The sequence below is a fragment of the Colletotrichum acutatum genome (assembly GCF_030867785.1).
Source record: "Colletotrichum acutatum strain CBS 112980 chromosome Unknown BDZ83scaffold_36, whole genome shotgun sequence".
Lineage (NCBI taxonomy): Eukaryota > Fungi > Ascomycota > Sordariomycetes > Glomerellales > Glomerellaceae > Colletotrichum > Colletotrichum acutatum.
The window spans coordinates 271,303-294,448 of record NW_026849030.1 but is presented as its reverse complement, the minus strand read 5'-3'; the positions used below and the strand labels follow the sequence as shown (position 1 = coordinate 294,448).

General features: G+C 54.9%; 7 protein-coding genes across 7 annotated transcripts; 3 read left to right on the top strand and 4 right to left on the bottom strand.

Moving 5' to 3' along the window:
- Positions 1–1,261: 1,261 nt before the first annotated feature.
- Positions 1,262–5,827, bottom strand: BDZ83DRAFT_575384 (ABC transporter; the record flags this gene model as incomplete). The annotated part of the gene is made up of 1 exon (XM_060504807.1): positions 1,262–5,827. One exon carries the CDS (start codon positions 5,825–5,827, stop codon positions 1,262–1,264), a length of 4,566 nt encoding a protein of 1,521 aa, XP_060366082.1.
- Positions 5,828–7,117: 1,290 nt separating this feature from the next.
- BDZ83DRAFT_276659 (cytochrome P450) lies at positions 7,118–9,391 on the top strand. The gene is made up of 6 exons (XM_060502101.1): positions 7,118–7,529; positions 7,598–7,689; positions 7,762–7,846; positions 7,921–8,595; positions 8,690–9,087; positions 9,194–9,391. Exons 1-6 carry the CDS (start codon positions 7,259–7,261, stop codon positions 9,236–9,238), a joined length of 1,566 nt encoding a protein of 521 aa, XP_060366081.1. The 5' UTR covers positions 7,118–7,258; the 3' UTR covers positions 9,239–9,391.
- Positions 9,252–11,521, bottom strand: BDZ83DRAFT_276647 (fungal Zn binuclear cluster domain-containing protein). Its single transcript, XM_060502100.1, has 4 exons — positions 11,149–11,521; positions 10,797–11,046; positions 10,505–10,710; positions 9,252–10,360 (listed from the first exon to the last, which is right to left on the bottom strand). The coding sequence occupies exons 1-4, from the start codon at positions 11,224–11,226 to the stop codon at positions 9,545–9,547; spliced, it is 1,350 nt and encodes a 449-aa protein (XP_060366080.1). The 5' UTR covers positions 11,227–11,521; the 3' UTR covers positions 9,252–9,544.
- A 1,629-nt stretch (positions 11,522–13,150) lies between these two features.
- Positions 13,151–16,679, bottom strand: BDZ83DRAFT_575374 (nitrite reductase; the record flags this gene model as incomplete). The annotated part of the gene is made up of 4 exons (XM_060504804.1): positions 13,151–14,291; positions 14,351–16,359; positions 16,417–16,567; positions 16,621–16,679. The coding sequence occupies 4 exons, from the start codon at positions 16,677–16,679 to the stop codon at positions 13,151–13,153; spliced, it is 3,360 nt and encodes a 1,119-aa protein (XP_060366079.1).
- A 1,657-nt stretch (positions 16,680–18,336) lies between these two features.
- On the bottom strand, positions 18,337–19,074 carry BDZ83DRAFT_544032 (3-demethylubiquinone-9 3-O-methyltransferase; the record flags this gene model as incomplete). Its single annotated transcript, XM_060503431.1, has 1 exon — positions 18,337–19,074. A coding segment is annotated over one exon (738 nt), but the record flags the coding sequence as incomplete, so codon positions are not given.
- Positions 19,075–19,863: 789 nt separating this feature from the next.
- BDZ83DRAFT_617680 (uncharacterized protein) lies at positions 19,864–20,210 on the top strand. The gene has a single exon (XM_060508037.1). It carries the CDS (start codon positions 19,903–19,905, stop codon positions 20,128–20,130), a length of 228 nt encoding a protein of 75 aa, XP_060366077.1. The 5' UTR covers positions 19,864–19,902; the 3' UTR covers positions 20,131–20,210.
- A 721-nt stretch (positions 20,211–20,931) lies between these two features.
- On the top strand, positions 20,932–21,782 carry BDZ83DRAFT_751258 (DHBP synthase RibB-like alpha/beta domain-containing protein; the record flags this gene model as incomplete). Its single annotated transcript, XM_060514029.1, has 2 exons — positions 20,932–20,995; positions 21,148–21,782. 2 exons carry the CDS (start codon positions 20,932–20,934, stop codon positions 21,780–21,782), a joined length of 699 nt encoding a protein of 232 aa, XP_060366076.1.
- Between the last annotated feature and the right edge of the window lie 1,364 nt (positions 21,783–23,146).

Below are 23,146 nucleotides of genomic sequence, written 5' to 3'. Positions count from 1 at the left end.
GGCGGTTGTTTATCAGTGGAAATCACGAGGAAAGAATGTGGTGACTGGTTAAGAAGAAAGAATGTGTGGGAAAAACAAACACGAAAGAGTGTGAGACTCAGTGAGAGACGATGCGGTTTGGGAAATCCAAAAGCGAAGCGATTGATGAGGGTGGAGGAGAAAAAAAGAAGAATTCTAGAACCAGCAGAGGAACCATCATGTAATTAAATACATAGTTGCCATTTGACTTCCTTTCATCCCTCCTAGCTACGGATACCTAGTCGTCTTCTCTTCCCCCGCTTGGCGAACCGAAAGGCTGGAATTGAGTTAATTGCAATTCATCCAGTCGTGGCGGAGCAACACGTCTGAAAATAGGAGGCGTACTGGCGTGGTGCCGGGATCACGACTCACGCAAGTTCGCAAACCCCGGTTTAGAGTTTTTCGCACTTTTCGCCCTCCCCGTAGCCCGCGCCCACAATCGGTGGCCTTTTCGGCTGGGCGTGCCGGGGGGAGAGCCTCGTCAAGACATTTTCACTCGGGGGGCCGCGCGCGGCAAGCGAAAACGAAGAAAAACCTAAAAGTCCATAGTATACGGAGTTGTATACTATCGTGAGATGGCCAGGCGAGTCGGCGACTAAATCGGCTAAGCGGCAGCTCTCAAATGAACACGGACGACTCCGTGAGAAGTGTCAAAATGCCAGTATCCGTACGCATGCTCACAAATGCAAATGGGGGTCATGCAACTTGTTAACCCCCCGCGAAGGAGTTCGGACAAAACGGACTGTTCCAGTCGTAAGGCTCCTCGTACATGCACAGCACTCGGGAGGACCCGACTGATTCATCATTTTGACACATGGGATGGCAGGGGTGTCCTGCACAGATCACGTCTGGAGTTGATGGGGGGCGATGGCTATACCGCAATGCGTTATTCAAGTCAGTCCACTCAGACTCTCACGAGCCTCAATGTCGTATGCTTCCAAGCCTTACTGGGCCTCGAGACTCGAATTGCAAGCCGATACAACCGTCTCTTGCTCAGCCAAGCCCCGACTTTGTCGATACTCTGCAAGCATAAGACCTGGCTGAACAAGCTAATCACCATCACAATCGCAGTCTTTCTACAAACCGAGACCGAAGCTGACAGTTTTTCAACTCGTGGATTTTGACCATTTCATCTCAAACATACTCTAAAGCCCAAGCTACAGCAAGGACAATAGAAGCTTTTATAGTATGGTACTGGGCAAACAACAACCAAAAAACAAAATGCAGAAAAACTACCGACTCCTTACTGATGAATCCCCTGCGCCGGGCCATGCTCAACAATCCTCCCCTTGTCTAGGCGGATAAAGTAGTTCGCATCCTGGACGGCTTCAAGCCGGTGCGCAATTGTGATGACGGTGCTTGTAGTCAACTCATTCCTCAACACCTCCTGCACTCTGGCCGCTGTCTCCTTATCAATCGACGCGGTAGCCTCGTCCAGCACCACAATAGGACTTCTCCGGAGGACGGCCCGGCCGATCCCAATGAGCTGCCGCTGTCCCTGGCTCAGGTTCTTCCCGCCGCCCTCGACGTGGGAGTACAGGTCCCAGCCGGCGCCCAGGACCCGATGGAGGACGACAACGCACTCGGTGTCGGTGTACTGGTGCAGCGGGTCGAGGTTGTCCCGCAGCGTGCCGGGGAACAGCACGGGGTCTTGCGCGACAAAACTGACGCGCTGCCGCCATACGTGGACGTCCACGTCCGACAGCTTGTAGTTTCCGACGCGGATGGCGCCTTCGGAAGGGTGGATGGTCGCGAGGAGGGCGAGGGCTAGGGTGGACTTACCAGACCCCGTCCTGCCGAGCACCGCGCAAGTGGAGCCCCCGGGGATGGTGAAGGAGGCTTCCGAAATGGAGGGGTCCAGGTGAGGTGCGTACCGCAAAGTAACATTGTCAAAGATGACGTCGTCCGAGTGGTGAGGCCAGCTGATGGGTGGCGTCAGTTCGCCGCAAGGCTCCTCGGGGATGTCTAGAAGCTCAATCACGCGCTCAACAGACACAAAGTCCATCTGTAGGGTACCGTACTGCTTGCAGAGATTATGCGTTGCCTCGACAAATGCGGAGGCAGTCGTCAAGACGAAGGCGGTCAGACCGGGCGAAAGGCCCTTGTACAGCGCGAGCAGAGTGAGCGCAAAGGTACAGATGGCGGAGAGGGCGTCAAATCTGTACATGAGCCAGGCCTGGAGACTCCAGTAGAAGTGGTCCATTTTCTGGAAGGCGTCCGTAACGACAATGTTCATGTTTTGGAAGTGGTGCTGGGCCTTGAAGGCGCGGATGGTTGCAAGTCCGTCGAGCAGGATACCAAAGTTGGACATGAGAGGGCTGAGGGAGACCATTTCCAGTCTTCGCAGACTCTGGGAAGTGGGCAAGAACCGCATGAAGATGTAGACGAACCAAAGCGTCATGCCAACTGAGAAGAGGAGGAAGAGCGGTGTGACGGAGGCGATAACGATCATGCTAGAGAACCAGGTGATGGACTGGACGGCAACTTCGCGTAGCGGTCTCATGATGCCGCCGTCGATCATTCCAATGTCGGAGACGAGGCGGTTCATCAAGCGTCCAACTGGAGTAACGTCGTAGAAGCGGAAAGTTGCACGGCCGACTTTATTGATAACTCTTTTGAAGAGATCCCTTGCCGCGGTAATGATCATGAGTAAGGTGAGTCCTTCCGACAACGTATAAATCACAGCCTGAGTAACCGCGATACCGAGATACACCCACAGCCAGGGCCTCAAATCGGTGTCTGGATCCGGGAGTCCAGAAAAAAGCTTCGAAAAGTCTATACCGTCGGACGCTCCCTTTGTCGACGTCTCGTGCTTGTACGCTTCACCCCAAGCTTTGAGGAACCAGTAGTTGAGGAGACTGCCCAGTCTGAACAGTGCAAAAACCAAGACTAGCACAGCCCACCACTTGAGCTTTCCAGCCTTGATATAGGTCCAATAAACCGACAACATGACGCCGCCATGGGCACGGTGTTCTTCCTCAATAAACTTGGACGGTATGGCGGCGTCTTGCTGGCTCTCGTCGAGGGCGTGCTCGTGCTCGTCCTGGTGAGCCGCCGGATCCTCGTCTTCCAGGAGGAACTTGGCGACTTCCGCCGATGCCTCCTCCGAGTTCAAGACGCGAGCGGTGCCATCGACGACTTCAACCATCTGGCCAGCGAGATGAAGACACAAGTCTACTCTATGAGTGACGAGCACCACAGTCCGGCCTTCCACCAGCGGGCCCTGGAGGAGCTTCTTCACGATGGATTCAGCTGTGTTGTGGTCCAGGGCAGCGAGAGGGTCATCCAGCAACAGCACGCGAGACTGGCTGTACACGGCGCGGGCCAAAGCGACCCGCGCCCTTTGTCCGCCCGACAGACCAATTCCGTTCTCGCCCATGTCGGACAGGTCTCCATGTTTGAAGGTGGCCAAGTCGGGAAGTAGGGCACACGCATCAAGAGTCTGGGTGTATCTCGCGGAGTCAAAGGGTGCTGAGAAGAGGATGTTGTCGCGGATGCTCATGTGTTGGAGCCAGGGGCTTTGAGCGCAGTATCCAATGGGCTCAGTTGGGATAACCACATCGCCTATTTGCCGGTCAAGTTCTCCAAGAATCGCCTGGAGCAACGCAGTCTTGCCAGAACCGACTTTGCCGAAGATGACCGTGAGGCCCTGTGGGAAACTGATGTCGAGGTTTCTGAGCACGGGTTGCTCGTATCCAGGCCATGCAAATGTTGCCTTTGTAAACTTGATATCGTTCGTGAGGTGGTCCGAGAACACGCCATCCTTGTCGGGCTCGCCCATGAACTCCTCAATACGGCCCATGGCGATAGATGCATTGAGAACAACTGTGATAAGTCCCGGGAGTTCCTTGAAGCTAGTCTCTAGCAGAGTGAAGAGAGATAGAGCGGGAAAGGCCACATCAACGGAGAGAGTCTTTCCAGCAATGAACGTGTAGGCGAAGAAGGTCGCAACCGGGAAAAGTGTGCCAGAGGTGATGTTGAGTGTGGAAATCGCGATACTCCACAATCCAGTCACGACTCTCGTCCTCAGTTCATGTCGTCGAGTGACCATGATAGCGTCCAGCCACTTTGACTGCCAGTCGTACCATCGCAAGTGCCTTATTCCTTCGACGAACTGCGACGTCGACTGCAGCCGAGCATCAGTGGCAGCCCTGCGCACCCGCTCCTTCTTGAGAAGCTGGGTGATGAAGACAGTGTTGAGTATTTGAGCAAGCAAGACGCAGAGCATGCCAAACATGCACGACCAGCCAAGGAGCTGCCAGACGAGGAAGAAGGAGAAGATGAACTGGAGCGGCTTCACGACCAGGGCCGGGAATTCCCAGAAGCGCTGGGCAACCTCGTAGACGTCATTTCTCATCAGATTGAGAATCTTTCCAGTGGTGGCAGGCTGCCTTGATGGTTTTTGACTTTGCACCCGGCGGTACTTTTGGTTTGTTGATCGTCCACGTTTGAACCAATCGAGTAGCCTCCCAAGACGGCTGGTAGGTTCGCTGCCGCTCTCATTGTCGTCAGTAGCGACTTCTGTGTCTTCATCATCGACATCGCTCTCATCGTTTCTGTCTTCTTGGGCTCCATCCAACATCTTCTCGGCAGCCGGTTGACCAAAGTGTTTACGCGACAAGGTCTTGGCGTAAAGTGTGGTAATCATCTCTCCGCGAGACCGCTCATAGCATCGCCTCGAGAACCAGAGTTGAAACACAGCAGCCTGGCAGGCAATAAGACGAACAGCCAATATGCCAATAGCGTACAGGATGGACACTTCAATATTATTGGTCCCACTCTGGATGGCCCTTAGGAGTTGCTGCAGCAACATGGGGACGGAGAGCGCGGCAGCGCATTCAACAATTCCAAGAAACGACTGAATGATCAAGTCTAGGCCGTTTGCCAAGAAGAGCTTGGAGGTCATGGACCCACGGAGCTCGTGAAATAGTCCGTGGAGGCGCTCGTGTTGGAAATCAAACGGCAGCTGCCACACGTCCTCGTTGTGCAGCTGCTTCTCGTAGCCCTTCGAGATCATAGGCGCCATCCACGATACGGTCATGAATCTCCACAGAGACAGGTTGTCCTCGGGACTGCGGAGCTGGTCGGTGGGTTCGGCGCGCGCAATGTCAGAGTCACCGAGAGACGGGTCCCGCATCGGCATCGCTACAATACCAATGATGCCAGCCAGGCTGATGACCGGGTCCGCGAGGATGAGCGTATGGACTACTCTGTGGAGTCTGTAACTGAATGCCGTCGAGACAACGCCACAAGACAAGATTGTGAGGTAGAGGAACAACAGTGTCTTGGGTGTCTTGGTAGGCCGGTCCATGGCGGTAATTAGAGCGGCGATGATCCAGGGCACCAAGTCTAGCAAGTCAAAAAAGCGGCGTGGTTGCGCGAGAGTAGATGACACGCCCTGAACCAGCCCGGCCAGCACAACCGCGAAGAGGTAGACTGTCCAGAACGTCCAGGCCTTTTTCAGTGATGGATGTGTCGTATCCCCGTAAGAAGACTCCTGGGCAAAGCCAGAGCACCACGCGGGTCTCCTGCGAAGAAGCGGCCTCAGGAGAACAAGGAACAGCAGCACTACCGCGACCGAGGCACGGATAATGTTGGTGATATCCATGACCCTGGAAGCATTGAAAAGTTGGGCTGTAGTCAGAATCGGCGTCGTTGTCGTCGTGTTCCCAGCCTGGAACTTTGCATGTGATGGAGAGTGAAGGTGAGACGGGCCGGCGAGGACATCTTGGAAGGCGACATAGCTATAGTACGGCAAACCTTTAGACGGCAGCCCGCCGCCGCCGTCCAGGTCTACAAAGCTACTCATCTTTCTGTTAGAAGTTTGGCAGCGATTGCTGCCGGCTGAGAAGTGTGGAACCCGGAGCGTGGTTGCGATACCATCAAGCTCCCAAACCGCGGGGCGGGGTGGAGGTTATGTCTTACTGTGTAGGTTGGACGGCGGGGAGAGGAGGCACAGATAACGGAGTGAGGTTGGAAAGTCGGGTACTAGTACCGGAACTCACCGCTCCCAAAGGTTCTCACGGTTTCAATTCGCCAATTGGGCAATGTAACGAAGCGTCAATTGGTTAATGTAACGAAGGATCGGACGCAAAAAGTGGTAGCCTTGTCAATCTTATTCCCGAAATCATGCCTGCACCTGACTGCTCACGTGTCATCTTCGGATAAGCGCTGAATTGTGTCGCGAAATGGGGGAGAAAACCATGGGCCGCATTCAGATGTTTGATAATCCAGATTGGGCGGTAAATGCGCTGTGTTAGGTAGGACAATGAAGCATGTTCGCGAGCAAGTCCTTCAAGGTCTGTTTCTGGACAAAGGGATGAAGAAACGGCGAATCGGAGGGGCTTGGCGGCCGCAGTTCCGTTTCCCGCTGGCACCGTCTGCCATCCGGGGCGGAACAAGACATCTCACGTGATCGAAGTTCTCTTAGGTAAGCGCGTATCTCGACGTTTGTGAGACGACCGGATGACATAATGAGATACGTTTTCCCACAAATATGGGGCCGCCGACACTTGCTTCCGAACGGGAACCGGAACTCAAGTACCGGCCTCCGGCCACCAAGTTGATCCGGTTTGCCACCCGGCACTGATGTCCCGGGCCCCGACCCGTCTAGGCGGTGCAATCTGAGACGAATGTCGGTTCGTCCCAGCGCGTTTCCCATACGAGACGGCCCCACAATGCGAACACGAACCCGATCATCCATGCATTGACAACCGACAACCACACACACACCACACCTATCGTCAACCCCATTCACCCCTGTTCTCCGCGCCAAAACCACCATCGATCTGCATTGCCAAACATCGCGGCAACTAGGCATATCCCACGCGAGTCTTACCGTCCACCAAGCCCACCAGTGTGGGGCCTTGGTACCGTAGTCTCTAATCAGAAGAGCAAGAATTACGCTTATGCGGGAAGTGGTTTTAGCAAACGACTCGTCTCCCTCCCTAAGCGTCATAGTCGCGCTGGACCCCGAGCCAGGGGCTGGGCTAGCTAGCGATGGAGAAGCAACAACATGGCCTACCTACCAGTTCTCTATGCGAACCCATACGTACCGTTGCACCGTCGAGTGCGGAGGTGCGTAGGTGTGTGGTCGACGATGAGACGACTACATAAAGACTAGACACCCTTCAATATTATCGGAGTTCGAAGTTCGTCCGTACTCAGGCCCTCACACCCAGTCTCCTTCCCACCACCTACCTACTCGTGACTCGGAAGGACCACACTCGCCACACAAAACATGACAAACACAACCGACCCGGTCGCCGCTGCGGGCACTACGTTCGACCCTCAACACTGGCCAGCAGCGACAGCCGGCCTCGTCTTCATCGTCTTCGCCCTCCTCGCGCAGAGCTGGTTCAAAGTCGACCCAGTGGCCCACGTACCCGTCGTGGGACAGGGCGGAAAATGGGCGCGCAGGAAAGCGTATCTGGCGGGCAAGGGGCCGCAGATGTACGCCGACGGGTATAAACAGTTCAAGGACAGCATCTTCCGCATCACGACATCCAAGAGTGGGTTTTCCAGGAATACGGGTCAAGATGCTGTTGACAACGGACTCGCGCTGACCTACATGTCTCAGAGAAGGATACCATCTGCGTGCCTCCCAAGTACCTCCCCGAGTTGAAGAAGGTTCCCGACGATGTCATCAGCTTCACCAAGGCCATTGACGAGGTGCGTAAAGAGCCCACTTTCTCCTCCACCTCTGGACTTTACAATATTTCAGACAGCTAACTTGACCAAAAGTCTATGCAAGTCAAATACACCCAAATCTCAAACGACATGCCCATCATCATCCACGCCGTCAGAGCCTCTCTAACCCCAGCTCTACGTTCGTAAACCCCTTAATCCGCTCAATATCCAAGACTCCTTACTCCCAAAACTAACACTCCCCCTCAAAAACAGCCCGCCTCAACGAAGGCATCTCAGACGAAGTCATCGACTCAATGCGCCTCGAACTCCCCCAATCCCCCACCTGGACCGAAATCAACATCAACGCCAAACTCCTCCGCATCATCGCAATGGTCTCGGGCCGCGTCTTCATCGGCTCCGAGCTCTGTCGCGACGAACGCTACCTCGACGCCTCAATCTCCTACACCGTAGATCTCATGACCGCAGTTCACGTCATCGCCTTTGTCCCCTCCTTCCTCCGCCCCTTTGTCGCCTCCTGGTTACCCACCACCAAGAAGCTCTACAAGCGCATCGTCGACGCCGAGGCCGTCTTCCGTCCCATCGTGACGGCCCGTAAAGAGGCTGCCAAGAGGGACGATTACCGCGAGCCGGACGACATGCTGCAGTGGCTCCTCAACGCGCAGGGCAAGTTTGGCGAGCTGAGTGATCGCGAGATGGCGATGGCGCAGCTGGGGGTCAGTTTTGCGGCGATTCATACGACGTCCATGACGACGCTGAATGCAATTTACTGGCTTGCGGCGAAGCCTGAGATCAATTCCTTGCTTCGGGACGATATTCAGGCGGCTCTCGCTGAGTCTGGTGGAAACTTTACGAGCGGCGCGCTGCAGAATATGAAGAAGTTGGACAGCTTCCTTAAGGAGGTAATGCGCGTCAACCCGATTTCAGCAGGTATGTTTTAACGTTATCACACCTTGGGAAACCACAGACTTGGCTTTTCATCCGGCCTTCTCAGGACTAACCTATCCCCCTTTTCCCATCATAGCCTCCTTTACCCGCAAAGTCCTCAAAGACGTAACCCTCCCCAATGGCCAAACCATCCCCGAAGGGATGTTCATCGAGGTCCCCGCAGGCGGCATGAACAACGACCCGGAAATCTTCCCGGACCCAGAGGTATTCGACCCCCTGCGCTTCTACAAGCTCCGCGAGGCAAAGGAGCTCGCCACCTCGGGCACCAAGGCGGCAGAGGTCGTCATGCAGGCCCAGTTCGTCAGCGTCGGCACCACGCACCTGACGTTTGGCTACGGCAAACATGCGTGCCCGGGGAGGTTCTTTGCGGTGAATGAGATCAAGATGATTATGGCGAATATCATTTGCAATTACGAGATCAAGTTGCCCGAGGGCGTGACGGAGAGATATGAGAACTTGGCTTTTGGCGCTGCTGTGAGTTTTTTTTTTTTTCCTTCTCTTTCCCCCTTTTCCGAACCTCAATCTAAGGGATATGATTATCCTGTCAAATGGGATGAATGACGCTGACGTGGACTGCTAGACTGTTCCGGATCCCAAAAAGACAATCATGATCAGAAAGCTCTAAGTGGCATGGTGGAAGCGAAAGTTGTGATACGGATACGGATACGAGACTTGAGGGGAATCGACTTTTTGCAGCAACACGTTGCTTTCAACCCAGAAGAGTGCGGAGTAACGAGCGATTTACTTTGAAGCCATGGGCCACCCTGTCTGCTTCTTCGGGACTCCTTGACAGAAAAGTCATCTTGAAAATGGCAGCATCCAATGTACATAGCGCCGATGATCTTGATGATGACTCTGGAATTGGCCACTTTTTTGATATTCATTTTCAGGGATTTGTTGTAGACGAAATTTTAGCGATTGGGGTATCAATTCAAACTTCCATATCATCAACGTCAATCCTCTCAAAGACGCTGCGCTTCGGCCACTCGATCCACGGCTTCCACTCATCCTCCAACGTCCTCTCAATCAAGCGCATCACCGCGCCGCTCCACCCGTCGCAAAGCCAGTCGGCCTTCTCACACGGCTTCGCCAGCGCGGCATAGTGCGCCAGGATGACGAGCGCCGTAGGATGCCCGCTGGCAACCATGTCGATGAACATGGCGGGCAGGGTAGCCGACCAGCCCCACACCCCGCCGGGCTTCTCCCCCTCGCCCCTGCTCATCTGGTGCGCCCTCCGCAGGCCCTCGAGCGCCAACACGCAGACGGACTGCGGGTTGATGACGTCGGTGAAGGACGCGGGCACTTCTCTCGCCAGTGAGGTGATGGCGTCGAGACGCTTCTGGAAGGCCGACGTCGACACCCAGCCGCCCTGCGTTAGTACGGGTGGGCGCAGCAGGCCGTCGAGGGGACCCCCGCGCTGCCTCCAGGCTTCGATGGGCTGGAAGTCGAGGATGCCCTTGACGCCGTGGAGGAGCGAGAAGGACTGCGAGACGTCGCTGAGGGCGATGGACCTACCAAAGCTCTCGCTGTGTGCGACGGAGCAGATGCTTACGATAAAGATGAGCGTCGCTAGGAAGAAGTAGGCCTCGCAGTTGTCCTTGTTGATGTCGTTTAGACGGAGGGCGAAGAAGCGCAGCGCCTCGTTCTGGTGGTTCACAGAGATGATGTCGTACTTTTTCCGCTCCTGTGGGTGGACATGGGCGTAGTGGAGGGCGGACAAGGCCAATAGGCCATGCATGAGGAATTTCTGTGGTTGAGTTGCGGTGTTAGTAAGACGAACTGGTTCGCAAATCCCTCCTCTTTCCCTTCCATCCAGTACGTCTCCATGATGGTAGAAGGGGTGTGTGAAATGGAAGCACAGTTGGCCTGTCCGGGTAAGGTTCTGACATACGTGAGAGCAAGCCATCTCGGGTATAGCCGTCTTCCAGAGTTCTTCGGTACAGGCATCCTTTGGCAGGACGTGCCGGGTACTGGTGCTGTAGTGGTGCATCAGGCGTAAACTCTGTAGCCAATCCTCCGAGAGATCCCAGGGATCTGTGGCGGGGTTGCGAGGGTCTGGCGCCGCTTCACCCCCGGGATAGGGAGAAGTGCTGCTCACTGAGGAGACGAGGTTAATTGCTTAGTTCGAGGAGATAGATGCCAAGGATCTGTGATGTGAGATTGGGTATTTGATCATGTCATACCTGCAGTGTTGGGGGTGAGACCTGCTTCACTCGCCGCTTCTTGCATGCCATGGCTTGACAGCTTCGAAGACGAAGTTGACGAAGTCGTCGCCGCCGCCGCTGCCTGAATGGGTGCGTATCGCTGCTCATGTTGAGCGAGCTTGGCTGCGGCGGGTGGCGTGAGAGGCGCCGTTACCGATGCGGGACGATCGAGGAGACTGCAGTGTGCACCATGGGCAACACACTTCTGACACGGGCGTTCCTCGTCACACTACACGAGACACACACAAAGAAAACATGAGTTCATGGCTAATACGTAGGAGCGATAACAGAGTCGTGTCGAATACACCAGACACCAGGGACCTTATCGTACCTTGACGCGACGTGCTTTACAGCGCTGGCATCCGTTCCTCGATTTCTTGTGACCGAGGCGCCTTGTACGCTTCTCCATGGCCGGCGCGCGCGATAATGCCGGCACGGGGCAAGGGTGGACAAGGGGTGTGTTCAGGTTCACCGTTGGTTGGAATTTGTGGTGGAGTGCGGTTTACACCGTGGATTCCGTGGGAGTGGAAGTCCAGTCAGTGTTGAAGCGGGTTCGGATTCGTAAGAAGGGGCGGCGGGCGGGTGAGATGTTGGAAAAGGGTTAGGACTCGGGAGGGAAATGAGGGAGAACAATGAAAAGAAAAAGAGAATGCGAACGATCCAAGTGCACTAGCTACGAACTTTGTTGTCCAATAAGGGCTGCTACATGCCGAATACGGGGAGACTTCGTAAGTCAATTACGAGGGCCCCCGTCGAGGTAAACGAGGAACCTGACAAAGCACCCACCTCACCTCAAGCTTCAGAGCGACAGTGACACCTGCCGGGGAATCTCTTGCAGATCAAACCGCTAGTCGTCACGCTAAGACTGTGGGGGAACCGCGGGTGGAACCGCTGAAGCAGCGGGAGATACGAATGCGGTCTCACTAATGCGAATCCGAGGCTTCCTCGACGAAGTGCCGCACTGCCGTACTGCCGCGGAGGTTTAATACACCCAAAGACTCAAACACAATCTGGATATTTCGCTATAAGGCTGACAGCCCCGGGCATTTGCTGACTCTTCCAAGAACCTGATTGTAACTTGGCCTGAATCATTCCAAACTCTCTTTTGCAGCTGTAGTAGAGCCGCGTACCTTATCTCCATGGGGTCAGCAAACCACGTTCAACACCACGCACTACAGACAGCCCAACAAAACCCTTCCAGAGGGAGTTTCGAACGCGAGACCTTCAAAAACAAAAAGCACCGGGGTCAATTACCTAGCGTTGAGGTCGGGAGTGGGCAGTCCCAACTATTACGCCAAGGCATCTCCTCATCCGATGGTGACAGATGAAGCAATTAGCCACCCTATATACCATACCCAACCGGTGACTGTACGGGGCAGTTGACTGTATGGCTCCTTCCCAACAAGTCGTTGGTTCTTTCCCACTGCATATCGGGACAGTTTCGACGCCTCGCTCGACAACGGTACCTTCGTATCTTCCTCATGGCTTTCTCTTCTTCTCCTATGCTGAAGCCTCATAGTTCAGGTGGGTGTAACGCCGTTGTTGGTCATCCTGATGCCTTTGTGAGAGTGAGTCCCTATAAGACGGTCATCCTCGCCGTGGCAGTCGCTCACGAAAGCTATCTTTGTGCCCTGAAGTACAAAGAGACAGTTGAGTTGGGGTCGCTGAGTGATCCTAATATCTTCTCTCTGACCACTGAAAAATCCGCAACTTTCTCTTTCTTTCCCCTTCACATGTGATCCCTTGACTCCAGGCTCTCTGTGCTAGCACGTGCTCGCAGTAACGTATCCGTGAGCGAATACGTTGATTACTAGGTAAGCCGGGGACTGCTGGACGATCGTTCAGGACTTGTACTTTCATGGATGAATGGTATTCAGCAAAAGTTCATACACCGTTGTTTGCCAGCCGAGCCTATAGCAGAGCGATTCTCATGGATTCCACCCCCACACCGCTGCTGCCTAAACCGCAAGTCCGCAGATGAGGAGGGATGCGGTTGATATGAACGAGTCGACACTCCCTGGGGTCTTCCTTATAGCCCCTATCGCCAGGTCGCTCGTTCTTGACTATGAGATGCGGTTACTTTGGAAGTGGCACCTAATGTTCGTATGGATCAGCAGAGTTTTGAATCAAGAGATTCAAATCGACGTACGGTATTCTACTTAGTTAAAGTACGGCTTAGGTAGTCGTATATATCTCATAAAGTAGTAGCTCAAACTTGATCAACGAGACAGCTTTCTTCAAAATCAGAATCGCTCATGTTTGCTAACCTATGTAATCAACCAATATATCCAGCACCATCAACTCCTCATCCATCTACCCATCACAAAAAGACCTCACCAATCCGGTGCACTCCCACACCCTCCACCACCACCAACAACCATCGCTCTCGCCTTCTCCATCCCCAAAGCCCCCATCGGCTTGACACCAGGCCTCTTGGCCCGGTGCCCCTTGAACCGAATCTTCTTATCCAGCACCTCAAACGGCGCCTCTCCAGCCTCCCCCTTCTTCACCATCCACTTCTTCGTGCCCAGCGCCGCGTCGAGCTCCTCGACGGGGGGCAGTTTAATGTATACCATCCCGTCGCCAGCACGCTCCTCCACCGCAAACGTTGCTATGCTTACTTCCTCGTCGTTCTTGCAGCTCCCGTCCGCGAGGTCAAAGTTGCGCTTGTGGTAAGGGCATGAGACCCACGGCGCCGGCCGCTTTGCCTCATTAGTACCGTTGGTACCGGGGCCGCCGTTACACCCGGAGTCAGGCTTCTTCGCATCCTCGCACTTATCCCCATCTGCGGCGCCGGGCTCCTCGCCGATGAGCCCGTCTGACAGTACAAACTGCCTTTTGTGAGGACACATCTGCTGCGTAGCATAATACCGGCCCCGCACCCGCCACACAGCAAGCTGCGTATCCCCGCGCTTCACCGTGGCCGAGATACCATTGGGTATCTCGTCCGCGCCGAAGAAATGACTCGCCGGCAACATGGGCTGCCAAGTTGTACTGCTCCACCTCTCCTTCAGGCCCTTGAAGTCCTCCTTTGCGGACTCGGGCGCCCAGTACACTGGCCTTGGCTGGTCGCGGTCGAGCTCGACCTCCATGTTCTCGACCGTCTCCTCCGTGTTATCAAACTGCTTGAATTTCGCGGCAATGGCCGGGTTCTTGATGGCCTCGGCCCACTCGTCAAAGAAGCTGTCGACGAGCTCCTGCATCTGGGCCTCAAGCGAGGCGCAGATGCCGAGCTTGTCCTCCAGGACGACTTGCTGGAGGTACTTGATGCCGCCGGGGAGGTTCTCGAGCCAGCGCGCCGTGCGCTGAAGCCTGTCGGCGGTGCGGATGTAGAACATGAGGTAGCGATCGATGATAGGGATGACCTCGGTGGGCGGGACGTCCTTGGCCAGCAGCTCAGAGTGCTTCGGCTTGGCGCCGCCGTTGCCGGCCACAAAGATGTTGAAGCCCTTGTCTGTGGCGATGAGGCCGAAGCTGGGAGACAAGTTAGCGGTTTCGTTCACTCCAGGAGTAGGATTTATCTAGCAACATACTCTTTGTTTTGCGCTTCGGCGCACTCGCGGACGCACCCACTGACGCCGCCCTTGATCTTGTGCGGCGCGCGAATGCTTTTGTACCGCTCCTCCAACCGCACCGCCATGCCCACGCTGTCGCCGACGCCGTACCTGCACCACGTCGTGCCCACGCAACTCTTGACCGTCCGCAGCGACTTTGCGTACGCGTGCCCGGATTCCATACCAGCCTCGACCAGCATCCGCCAGATATCCAAGAGGTCCTGCTTCTTGGCCCCAAACATGTCGATGCGTTGCCCGCCAGTAATTTTCGTGTACAGCTTGTACTTGGACGCCACGTTTCCAATGGCGATGAGCTTGTCGGGCGTGATCTCGCCTGCAGACACGCGTGGGACGACGCTGTACGTGCCGTTGCGCTGGATGTTGCCGAGGAAGCGGTCATTGGTCTCTTGAAGACCGTGCATGGGCTTGTCCATGACGTGACGGTTCCATAACGAGGCAAATATGCTGCCCATGGTAGGTTTGCAGGCCTCGCAGCCGAGCGAGGCCCGGTCGTTGCCGGCCTCGCGCATGACGTCTTCAAAGGTCTGCAGCTTCTTGACGAGGATGATGTTGTACAGGTCGGCGCGGGAGTAGTTAAAGTGGGCGCACAGGTAGTTCTTGACCTCGTTGCCCATTGACAGCATGGTCTTGTTGAAAATTGTCGTTACGAGGGGCATGCAGCCGCCGCAGCCGGTGCCGGCTTTGGTGCAGGACTTGACTTCGCCGAGCGTCTTGCAGGTACCGTCCTTGACGTTATTGACCACGTCACCTTTGGTCACGTTGTGGCATGAGCAGATCTGTGTGTCATCTGTCAAGTCGTCGCCGTCGTCTTCGCCCTCCTTTTTGGCACCGAGGATGAGCTGGCTGGGCGGCATGTCCAGCTCCTTCATGTTCTTGACCATTGGTACCAGCTTGATGTAGTCTTTTGTATCGCCAATCATCATGCCACCTAGCAGATACTTGCCGTCCTCGGTGAAGATGTACTTTTTATACACATTCTGGAACGGATCGCGATATGTGAGTGCCTTGACAGGGGCCGGTGGTAGGCCGTTTGTCAAGGTCTTGATGGTGCTTTGCTCGTCTTCCTTTTTCGCTTTTCTTGCTACTTTGGGAGGCAGATATTGCGGGCCGTCTCGGTCGGCAAAGAAGTCACCAAAGCTGGCAACGTCGACACCCAGAAGCTTCAACTTTGTGCTGAGGTCAGGCCTCTTGAATAACCTGGGCTGGTGCAGCTTGGCTTGTGTGAGGTTGAATGAAAGTACGTCGGCCATTTCGACTCCGGGAGCAATGAGGCCGAATGTCTGACTTTGCCAGCTTGCACACTCCCCTATGGCATAGATGTCTGGTGCGCTGGTGCTCAAGTCGTCTCCAACAACGATGCCGCCGCCACGGTCAGCACATTTAATGCCCGCTCTCCGCGCTAGATCGTCTCGTGGCCGAACACCAATGGCGAAACATATCGTGGAGCAGTCCATGCGCTCGCCGTCTTCGAAGACTACGCCCTGGACGTGGTTGTCGCTCGTCACCTCAATCTTGCCCACGCGCTTGCTGAGGAGCACGTCGAGGCCGAGGTCCCTGACCTGATCCACGACCATGGACCCCGCGTCGTTGTCTAGTTGCCGGCTCAGCACCCACCGATTCCTCTCAATCAGTTTCACCTTGTCAAAGCAGTCCAAGTCCATCATCGCCTTAGCCGCCTCCAAGCCGAGGAGACCACCGCCGACAACCGCTCCCACGGTGCCTTTCCTTTGGGCGGCGAAGGCGATGAGGTTGATGAGGTCGTCAATCGTCCGGTAAACGAATACGCCTGTTGCGTCGTGCCCGGGTGTGTGCTTGGGAAGGACGGCATCTGAGCCGGTGGCGATGACTAGGATGTCGTACGGTACGATCTCTCCATTTGAGCAGGTGACCGTTTTGGCTTGAGAGTCAATATCAGTGACTCTGGTGTTGACGTGGTATCCCAAAGAGCCCTGAGGCGTACTGTGGTACTGGTCAAGAAATTAGCAAAGACAGTGGCGAGTCGACGAATGGGCGCCTGGACATACCCATTCTTCTGGGTTGAGGTAGAGATTCTCGACTTTGCGGTGGTCAAAGAAGCTTGTCAGGCCAACTCGATTATATGCAAGGTGAGGTTCCTCTCCGAGAACTGTGATGCTGTACTCGTTTACGCGGGCGTCCAGCTTTAGCATCTTCTCACTTGGATCAGTTAGTCAGTCAGGTTACACCATTTGATATCTCGCAGAACTCACATGAAGGCGATGCCGACCATCCCCAGGCCGACAACAACGAGTCTCTTTCGTTCCGCCATGTTGAAAATGCAAGTCACCAATGAGACGTGACAATCGGGAATAGTACACTCAGGGAGCGAAGGAGAATCGAAAAGAGAAAACGAGGAAACAGTAGGACTTCCTACAAGAAGAAATATCGGAAGTCTTCGGGTTCATTAGGCCATGATAAAAGACGCATCATTCTCCCTCAGCGCACAATGAAGTCAGTGCAAGCTTGGTCCGCTGGGATCAGCATCTCCGGCGAGATGGATGACCAGCCAGAGGTGCCCAAGAGCGACGAGCGCTGATTGGTCGCAGGGCTGAGACGATGACATCTGATTGAGCATCTCCACGGTTTGCATTGAAGAGAGTTTGGGGTCAAAGTACTTTGTGGTGGCACGGGTAGGTATTACCATTGAGCAATTGTACGCCCATGAAGTCGAGTGACATGATAACGAGGTGGGAGACCATCGGATGATAAGAGCCAAACAGGCCAATCAGAGATCACATTGCCGGACCCACAACGGGCGGCTCTCGTTGCGCCGCGGAGAAAGAGACACCACCCTCCCACCTGCTGTGCGTTAATAGTCTCCCGAAACCACCAACCGCGTGGGGAGACTTGTTTTGAGTCTCCTAGGAGAAAGATGAACGAGGTTCCGCTATCGTTGTAATGCGGCAGATAAGCTTAGTCTTATTTGATTTGAACCAGGCCTGATTGGACAACCCTACTGAGACAACACGCATACGATGTTGAGAGACGGAGATGCCGCACTTGCTCTGCTGGCGATTACAAGACCCACTTAAGCTGAGGTACCGAGACCGGGCACCTTATAGTTGCAATTGTAAGTCAAGGTAAGGAAGGTACTTGAGGTCCAGCTTCTCACGTGCTCCTCAAGGTAGACTAAGGTACAGTCGCAACTGTAAGATCGAGCTCCCCTGCCTTACAGTCGCGACTATAAGACCCAGCTCCCCTTAGGTAAGGTAGCTTACAGTCGCGACTGTAAGGTCCGACTCCTCCAGGTTAAGGTCGCAATTGTAAGATCTAGCTCCTCAGATAGGTCAGAGTCGCGACTGTAGGATTTAGCTCCTCCAAGGTAGACCACAGTCGCAACGGTAATATCCAGCCCCCCTAGGTCAGAGTCTCAACTATAAAATATAGTTCCTCTGGGTTGCAGTCGCAACTGTAAGACCCAGATCCTTTAGATTACGATTGGAACTGTACCGTCTGACTCCTTCCGTATGACATCGGCTGTAGTAAGAATAGGTCAAAGTTGTGTGCTACATGGGCGAGCCTTATTGGAGCGAACATGACGATCCCGTTCGTGATGCACCGCAGACTCCCTGACGTTCTCGAAATTCCACCTCAAGGATACGAATGCATTAGCAATCGAAACTCAACTTGTAGCACAAATCAACAACCCAGATCACAACACCCCGCCTCACAACAGCCAGCCATCACTCACCTATCGCCTAGGTGTTTCCTCGTGAGCCACAACTCTCACTCAGTCCAGACAAGCAATGTGCATGGATCATGCCGCCCATCCGATGCGGTCTTTTGATATGGTCAATTCGCCCCGTCACGGCCATTGCGTCGCGGCCAATTCTAGGTCAAGGGGGTATCGCCAGTGCCCATTATTATACATTTACTTTTACACACCCAACTTCTTCGTACATGCGTGTAGACAAGTCTCACGCCGCCCGTCTCACACCGAAAAAGTAATTTCCAACCTTCTCGCTGCCCTTGACCTCCCTCCACCCGAGACCAGGCACATACACAACCCCCATGACTCTTGGCATCTCCCACCCTTTGCCCATAAACATGCCCTTGAGCTCGTCGTCGTTGATGTACTTGCGCCAATCGTGCGTGCCCTTGGGCACAATTCCCAAAATATCCTCGGCAATCAAATTTGTCGTGAACCAGCTCGTCCACGTCCTTGCAATCGTACTCCCGATAAGCCACCCACCAGGCCTCACAAACGGCGCGCACCGATCGAGGAACTCAGCCGGCGACGACACGTGCTCGACGACCTCAAATACCGACACCACATCATAGCACTCCTCAGCCTTGGTCGGAACAGGAAGCGTCTCGATCGTAGCGGCTTTATACTCCAGCTTGCCCCTTAGCGCCGGATCACGCCGAGCGTGGCCCTTTGCGATGGCGAGCACGCCGGGCGTAGGATCGACAGCCGTGACTTTGGTAGTGTCGGGCAGCCGGGCCGCGCTCTCGGCGAAGATGCCGCCGCCGCAGCCGACGTCGAGGAAGCGCGTGGGCGTGGGTGACGGTTCGGGTTGGCTGGCGAGGCAGTCGCGGATGAAGTTGTGGCGGAGGGGGTTCATTAGGTGCAGGAGGCGCGAGGAGCCGTGGGGATCCCACCAGTCGGCGGCGAGGATGTTGAAGTGCTCGACTTCTTCGGGGGAGACGGAGGAATATGTCGAAGACGTCGAGCTCGAGGTTGAGCTTGGCCGGCGGAATTGGAGCGGCGCCGCGGCGGCGGTAGGGATGCTTGTGGCTGCAGGCCCGGGGCCCGTTCGGAGGGGAAGTGACGTTGCAGCCGCGCGGGAGGCTTGTTGGGGTGCCGTGCTTGTCCGCCGCAGCGCGCGCAACAAGGCGGCTGTGGCCGGGCGAGAAGATGCCATGGCGATTTGTGGTCGTGGGTACGGATCGTAGGTGTGGGGATTGAATGTGCTGGTGAGGGTTTGATGGGAAATCCAGAGCTTCGAGAAAAAAATGATGACAAAGCATAGTTTTGACGTGCTAGGAACCTGGGGGTCGGGGGTTGGAGAAATTGGAGAATCTATCCGCGACCTCGGCGCTGTCATCGAATCAGAGTGCACTCGAATCGGCAGCTCCCCCTGCTGGTTATTCTGCATCTCCCGTTTTCATCTGCGAATGCGGCATTCCGTTAAAGGTGGCATTCACGTTTTTTAGAGCATAGCAGAAACAAAAACTAGAATTTGCAGCACATACAGCACTCAGACAATCAATTGTGCTCAATCGCACAACTTTGGAATACCTTGACTACCCAGAAACTGGCTGAACCCGCACCATGGAAACCGTACCATCTGGGCCTTGGCTAGAACAGGGCCGCGCGCGGGTGCTTATTCGGAAGCTTTGTCAGCGCCCACCTCATGTGTAATTCTGACTGCTCCTTATGTAATCCGCAGGATCTAGGTCGGCTCGCACCGGTTGGTCGCCCTTGAATGTCTTTGTATCCGTGGCATCTCTCCTCAGCTGTTCGAATAATGTACTCCGTAATAATGTGAATGAGCAGACACTCCGAGGTGCCAGGAATGGTGGCTCCGCACTACACAGCAGGTAGAACTCTGAAAGCCCGACCGCCGCCCGAGATTTCATGCCCGCTGGCCGATTCCTCGGCGCATTCGGCGCCAGTAGCATTCAGCCCCTCCTCATCCCACCATAATCGTCCAGGGGTCCAAAGTGCAGTTGCACGCACGCAAGACGCAAGCACATGGATGACAGGTGCAGACTAAGGTAGTCGGCCGGCGAATCCCATGAGTCAACCAACAAAGCCGAGCGATCCTCGGGACCTTTTTTTTTTTTTTTCTTTTTTTTTTTTTCCTTCTTCTGTCGTCCTTGCGCCAGCCGACGACGACATGTCACATTTATAAAGGCAATCCTCCACATCGCGATGTGAGATATTCTATTGAACACGTTGTACTATTTGGCTGGTGTTATATAACAAGTGCATCCTGAAGTTACAAGTTTGAGTACATTGACAAAATATTTTGAACATCACCGAGATACAACACCTTAGAGATCGGCCCAGATCCTATCATCCGCCAACTTCCAGGATTAAATAAACCGGAACCGGCCCAGGACTCACTCGAAGAAAGCCCCCCATCCTCTTCCGCCCGTTTTGCCTTGCCTCCACTCCTTCCGCATGACGGAATATCGGGTGCGTTCCTGTTGAAGAAAAAGGGAAAAGAAAAAAGACGATAAAGAGACCCGTACCCGCACCCGCCTTCCACCCCCTGGACCACCGAACTTTGCCCGCAGAACCACCAAGCTAGCACCTAATTTCTGCCATCTTCCACACGCGCGCGCGGGGATCGGCCTTTTCAATTGAACAACAACCCCTCCCCCTCACCCCTCCGTCCCGTTTGTCCACCACCACCCACCACCGCCAACTCCAACACCACACCGTCACGAGCGAAACCTCAGCCTCGACCGCAACCTCGACTACCACCACCACCTCTTGCGCACTCTTGCCTCTTCCTCTTCGCACCTCCCACAACGACCCATTCCGCCCTCTCCATACACCAGCCGCAGCAATGCCTTCCTCAACAATAGACGAGTCAAAGTTCGACTCCATTCCGGACGCCATTGAGGCATTCCGTAAGTAATCTTCTTCCCCGGAACTTCCGCAGAAACCTCCCACTCGCAAAGCCCTCTTCCGCCTTGCGCGCGCGCGCGTGCGCGCATCAGCCGGTCTACCCCTTCCAATGCGTCATAGACACAATGCGCTGACTCGGCCACCAACCCCCCAGGCAACGGAGAATTCCTCGTCGTCCTAGACGACCCTTCCCGCGAAAACGAAGCAGACCTCATCATCGCAGCCGAATCCCTCACCACAGCCCAAATGGGCTTCATGATCCGCCACTCCTCAGGCTACGTCTGCGCCCCCCTCGCCCCGTCCCTCCTCCAAACCCTCAACCTCCCGCCCATGGTCTCCACGAACGAGGACCCCCGCGGCACAGCCTACGCCGTCTCCGTCGACGCCGCCGATCCCCTGGTCACCACCGGCATCTCCGCCCACGACCGCGCCCTCACCTGCCGCGTCCTCGCCGACCCGGCCTCGGGTCCCCAAGACCTGCGCAGACCGGGCCACGTTCTGCCCCTGCGCGCGCGCGAGGGCGGTGTGCGCGAGCGGAGGGGCCACACCGAGGCCGCGGTTGATTTCTGCAGGCTGGCCGGGAAGAAGGAGGCGGCGGCGATTTGCGAGATTGTCGATGATGGTGTCCCTGTCGAGGGGCAGGCCGTGCACGAGGAGCCCGGTATGTTGAGGGGCGAGCAGTGCATCGAGTTTGCGAGGCGGTTCGGGCTCAAGGTGTGCACTATCGAGGCTCTGGTCAATTACCTCGAAAAGACGGAGGGTAAGCTGGCCGTCAACGGGTCGTCGTAGTCGGCATGTCGATCGTCGTTTTCGTAGTCGGGTTCCGGTTTGGCGGACCGGCCGCATTCATGGAAGTTTGAGTCACGTCTACCAACAGTTAGGTTTTGAATACCTCCGATCAGCTAGAGGGTCGAGCAGAGGCGAAAGGTCATTCTCGCAAAGTCAGGGAAGCTACTGCGGAGGGTTGAAGCCATGGTTACTTGAGAGAAGGCCGAAAAAAAGCCAACCTTGGGGTTGTAAAAAAAGAATGTCCTTAGCCATTGGGCCGATGCGGCTCGTCATGGGGACAGCCGCACCGAGAAGAGAGGGAGAGAAGGAGCAAGTAAGACGGACATTGCATGTTGCGGTATATAAATACGTTGGTATATCCTTGGATATGGCGGGTTACTTACCAGACAATGGCTCAAAACCAAAACAAACAAGAGCGAGTCCTTTGAGGTCGCTAAGAATTCTACTCTTTCTCATCCTGCATCCACATCTCAAGGGCATGATGGGGGGATTTCTAGACGCGTTGTTATAAGCCAGGCCCGTTTGGACTGATTCAAGCATTGATAGTGCCTGCCTGTATGCTTCCAGTCTAACGTAATATACAAAAACTCAGCGGGTGCTGGGTGCCTGGGGACTGAGGGGATGATAGATATGGAATGAGTCACAATCCGCGCCATCCTGATATCATGAAATGCTATCACTTAGGTATCAGGAGAAGCCTTCCTCCCTCCAGCCTGATACGCCGCCACACAAAGAACCGAGAATCACACCAATAACCCATTTCACTGCGTCACTTAAAGATGCTGAGACATGACGCCCTTCAGAGTACATAAAGCCCGACCTTCGCACTACACCTTACCGAACTGACTGAACCCTCCGCGGCGGCAGTCAAGACGAATACCCGATCCAAACATTGCCACATCATATAGTCCCTGATGATGTTGGCATCCAATCATGTCAAGGAATTGTTGGTCTGCTCCCCCTTTCCTCCCAAGGTATCCGTCATACGATCTGTTTACCAAAAGCCGCAAACCCATACCCTGGCACACTGCACCCGCCTCAAACCACGCAAATTGTAAAACACCCACCAACAACAACAAGAAAAACTCGTTTTTTAAAGCGGTCCACTAAGAAAAGGCGGATGACATTCTGGAGAGTACGACATGTCAAGAAGGTTGTGCCTGGGCTAGCGACCGACCGACCAAACCAACCAAGCCACCGGGGCACAGAGAAGAAAGCATGTTGGTTCTGACATGCGAACCTGGGCCAATCCTTCAAACAGAAAAGGAAAGACAAGAGTGACCTCTTCCTTCGGCAAATCCGAAATCTTGGCCACTGCAGATCGGCACGCCTTCAACATTTTCGTTTCGGCATGCCGGTAAAAA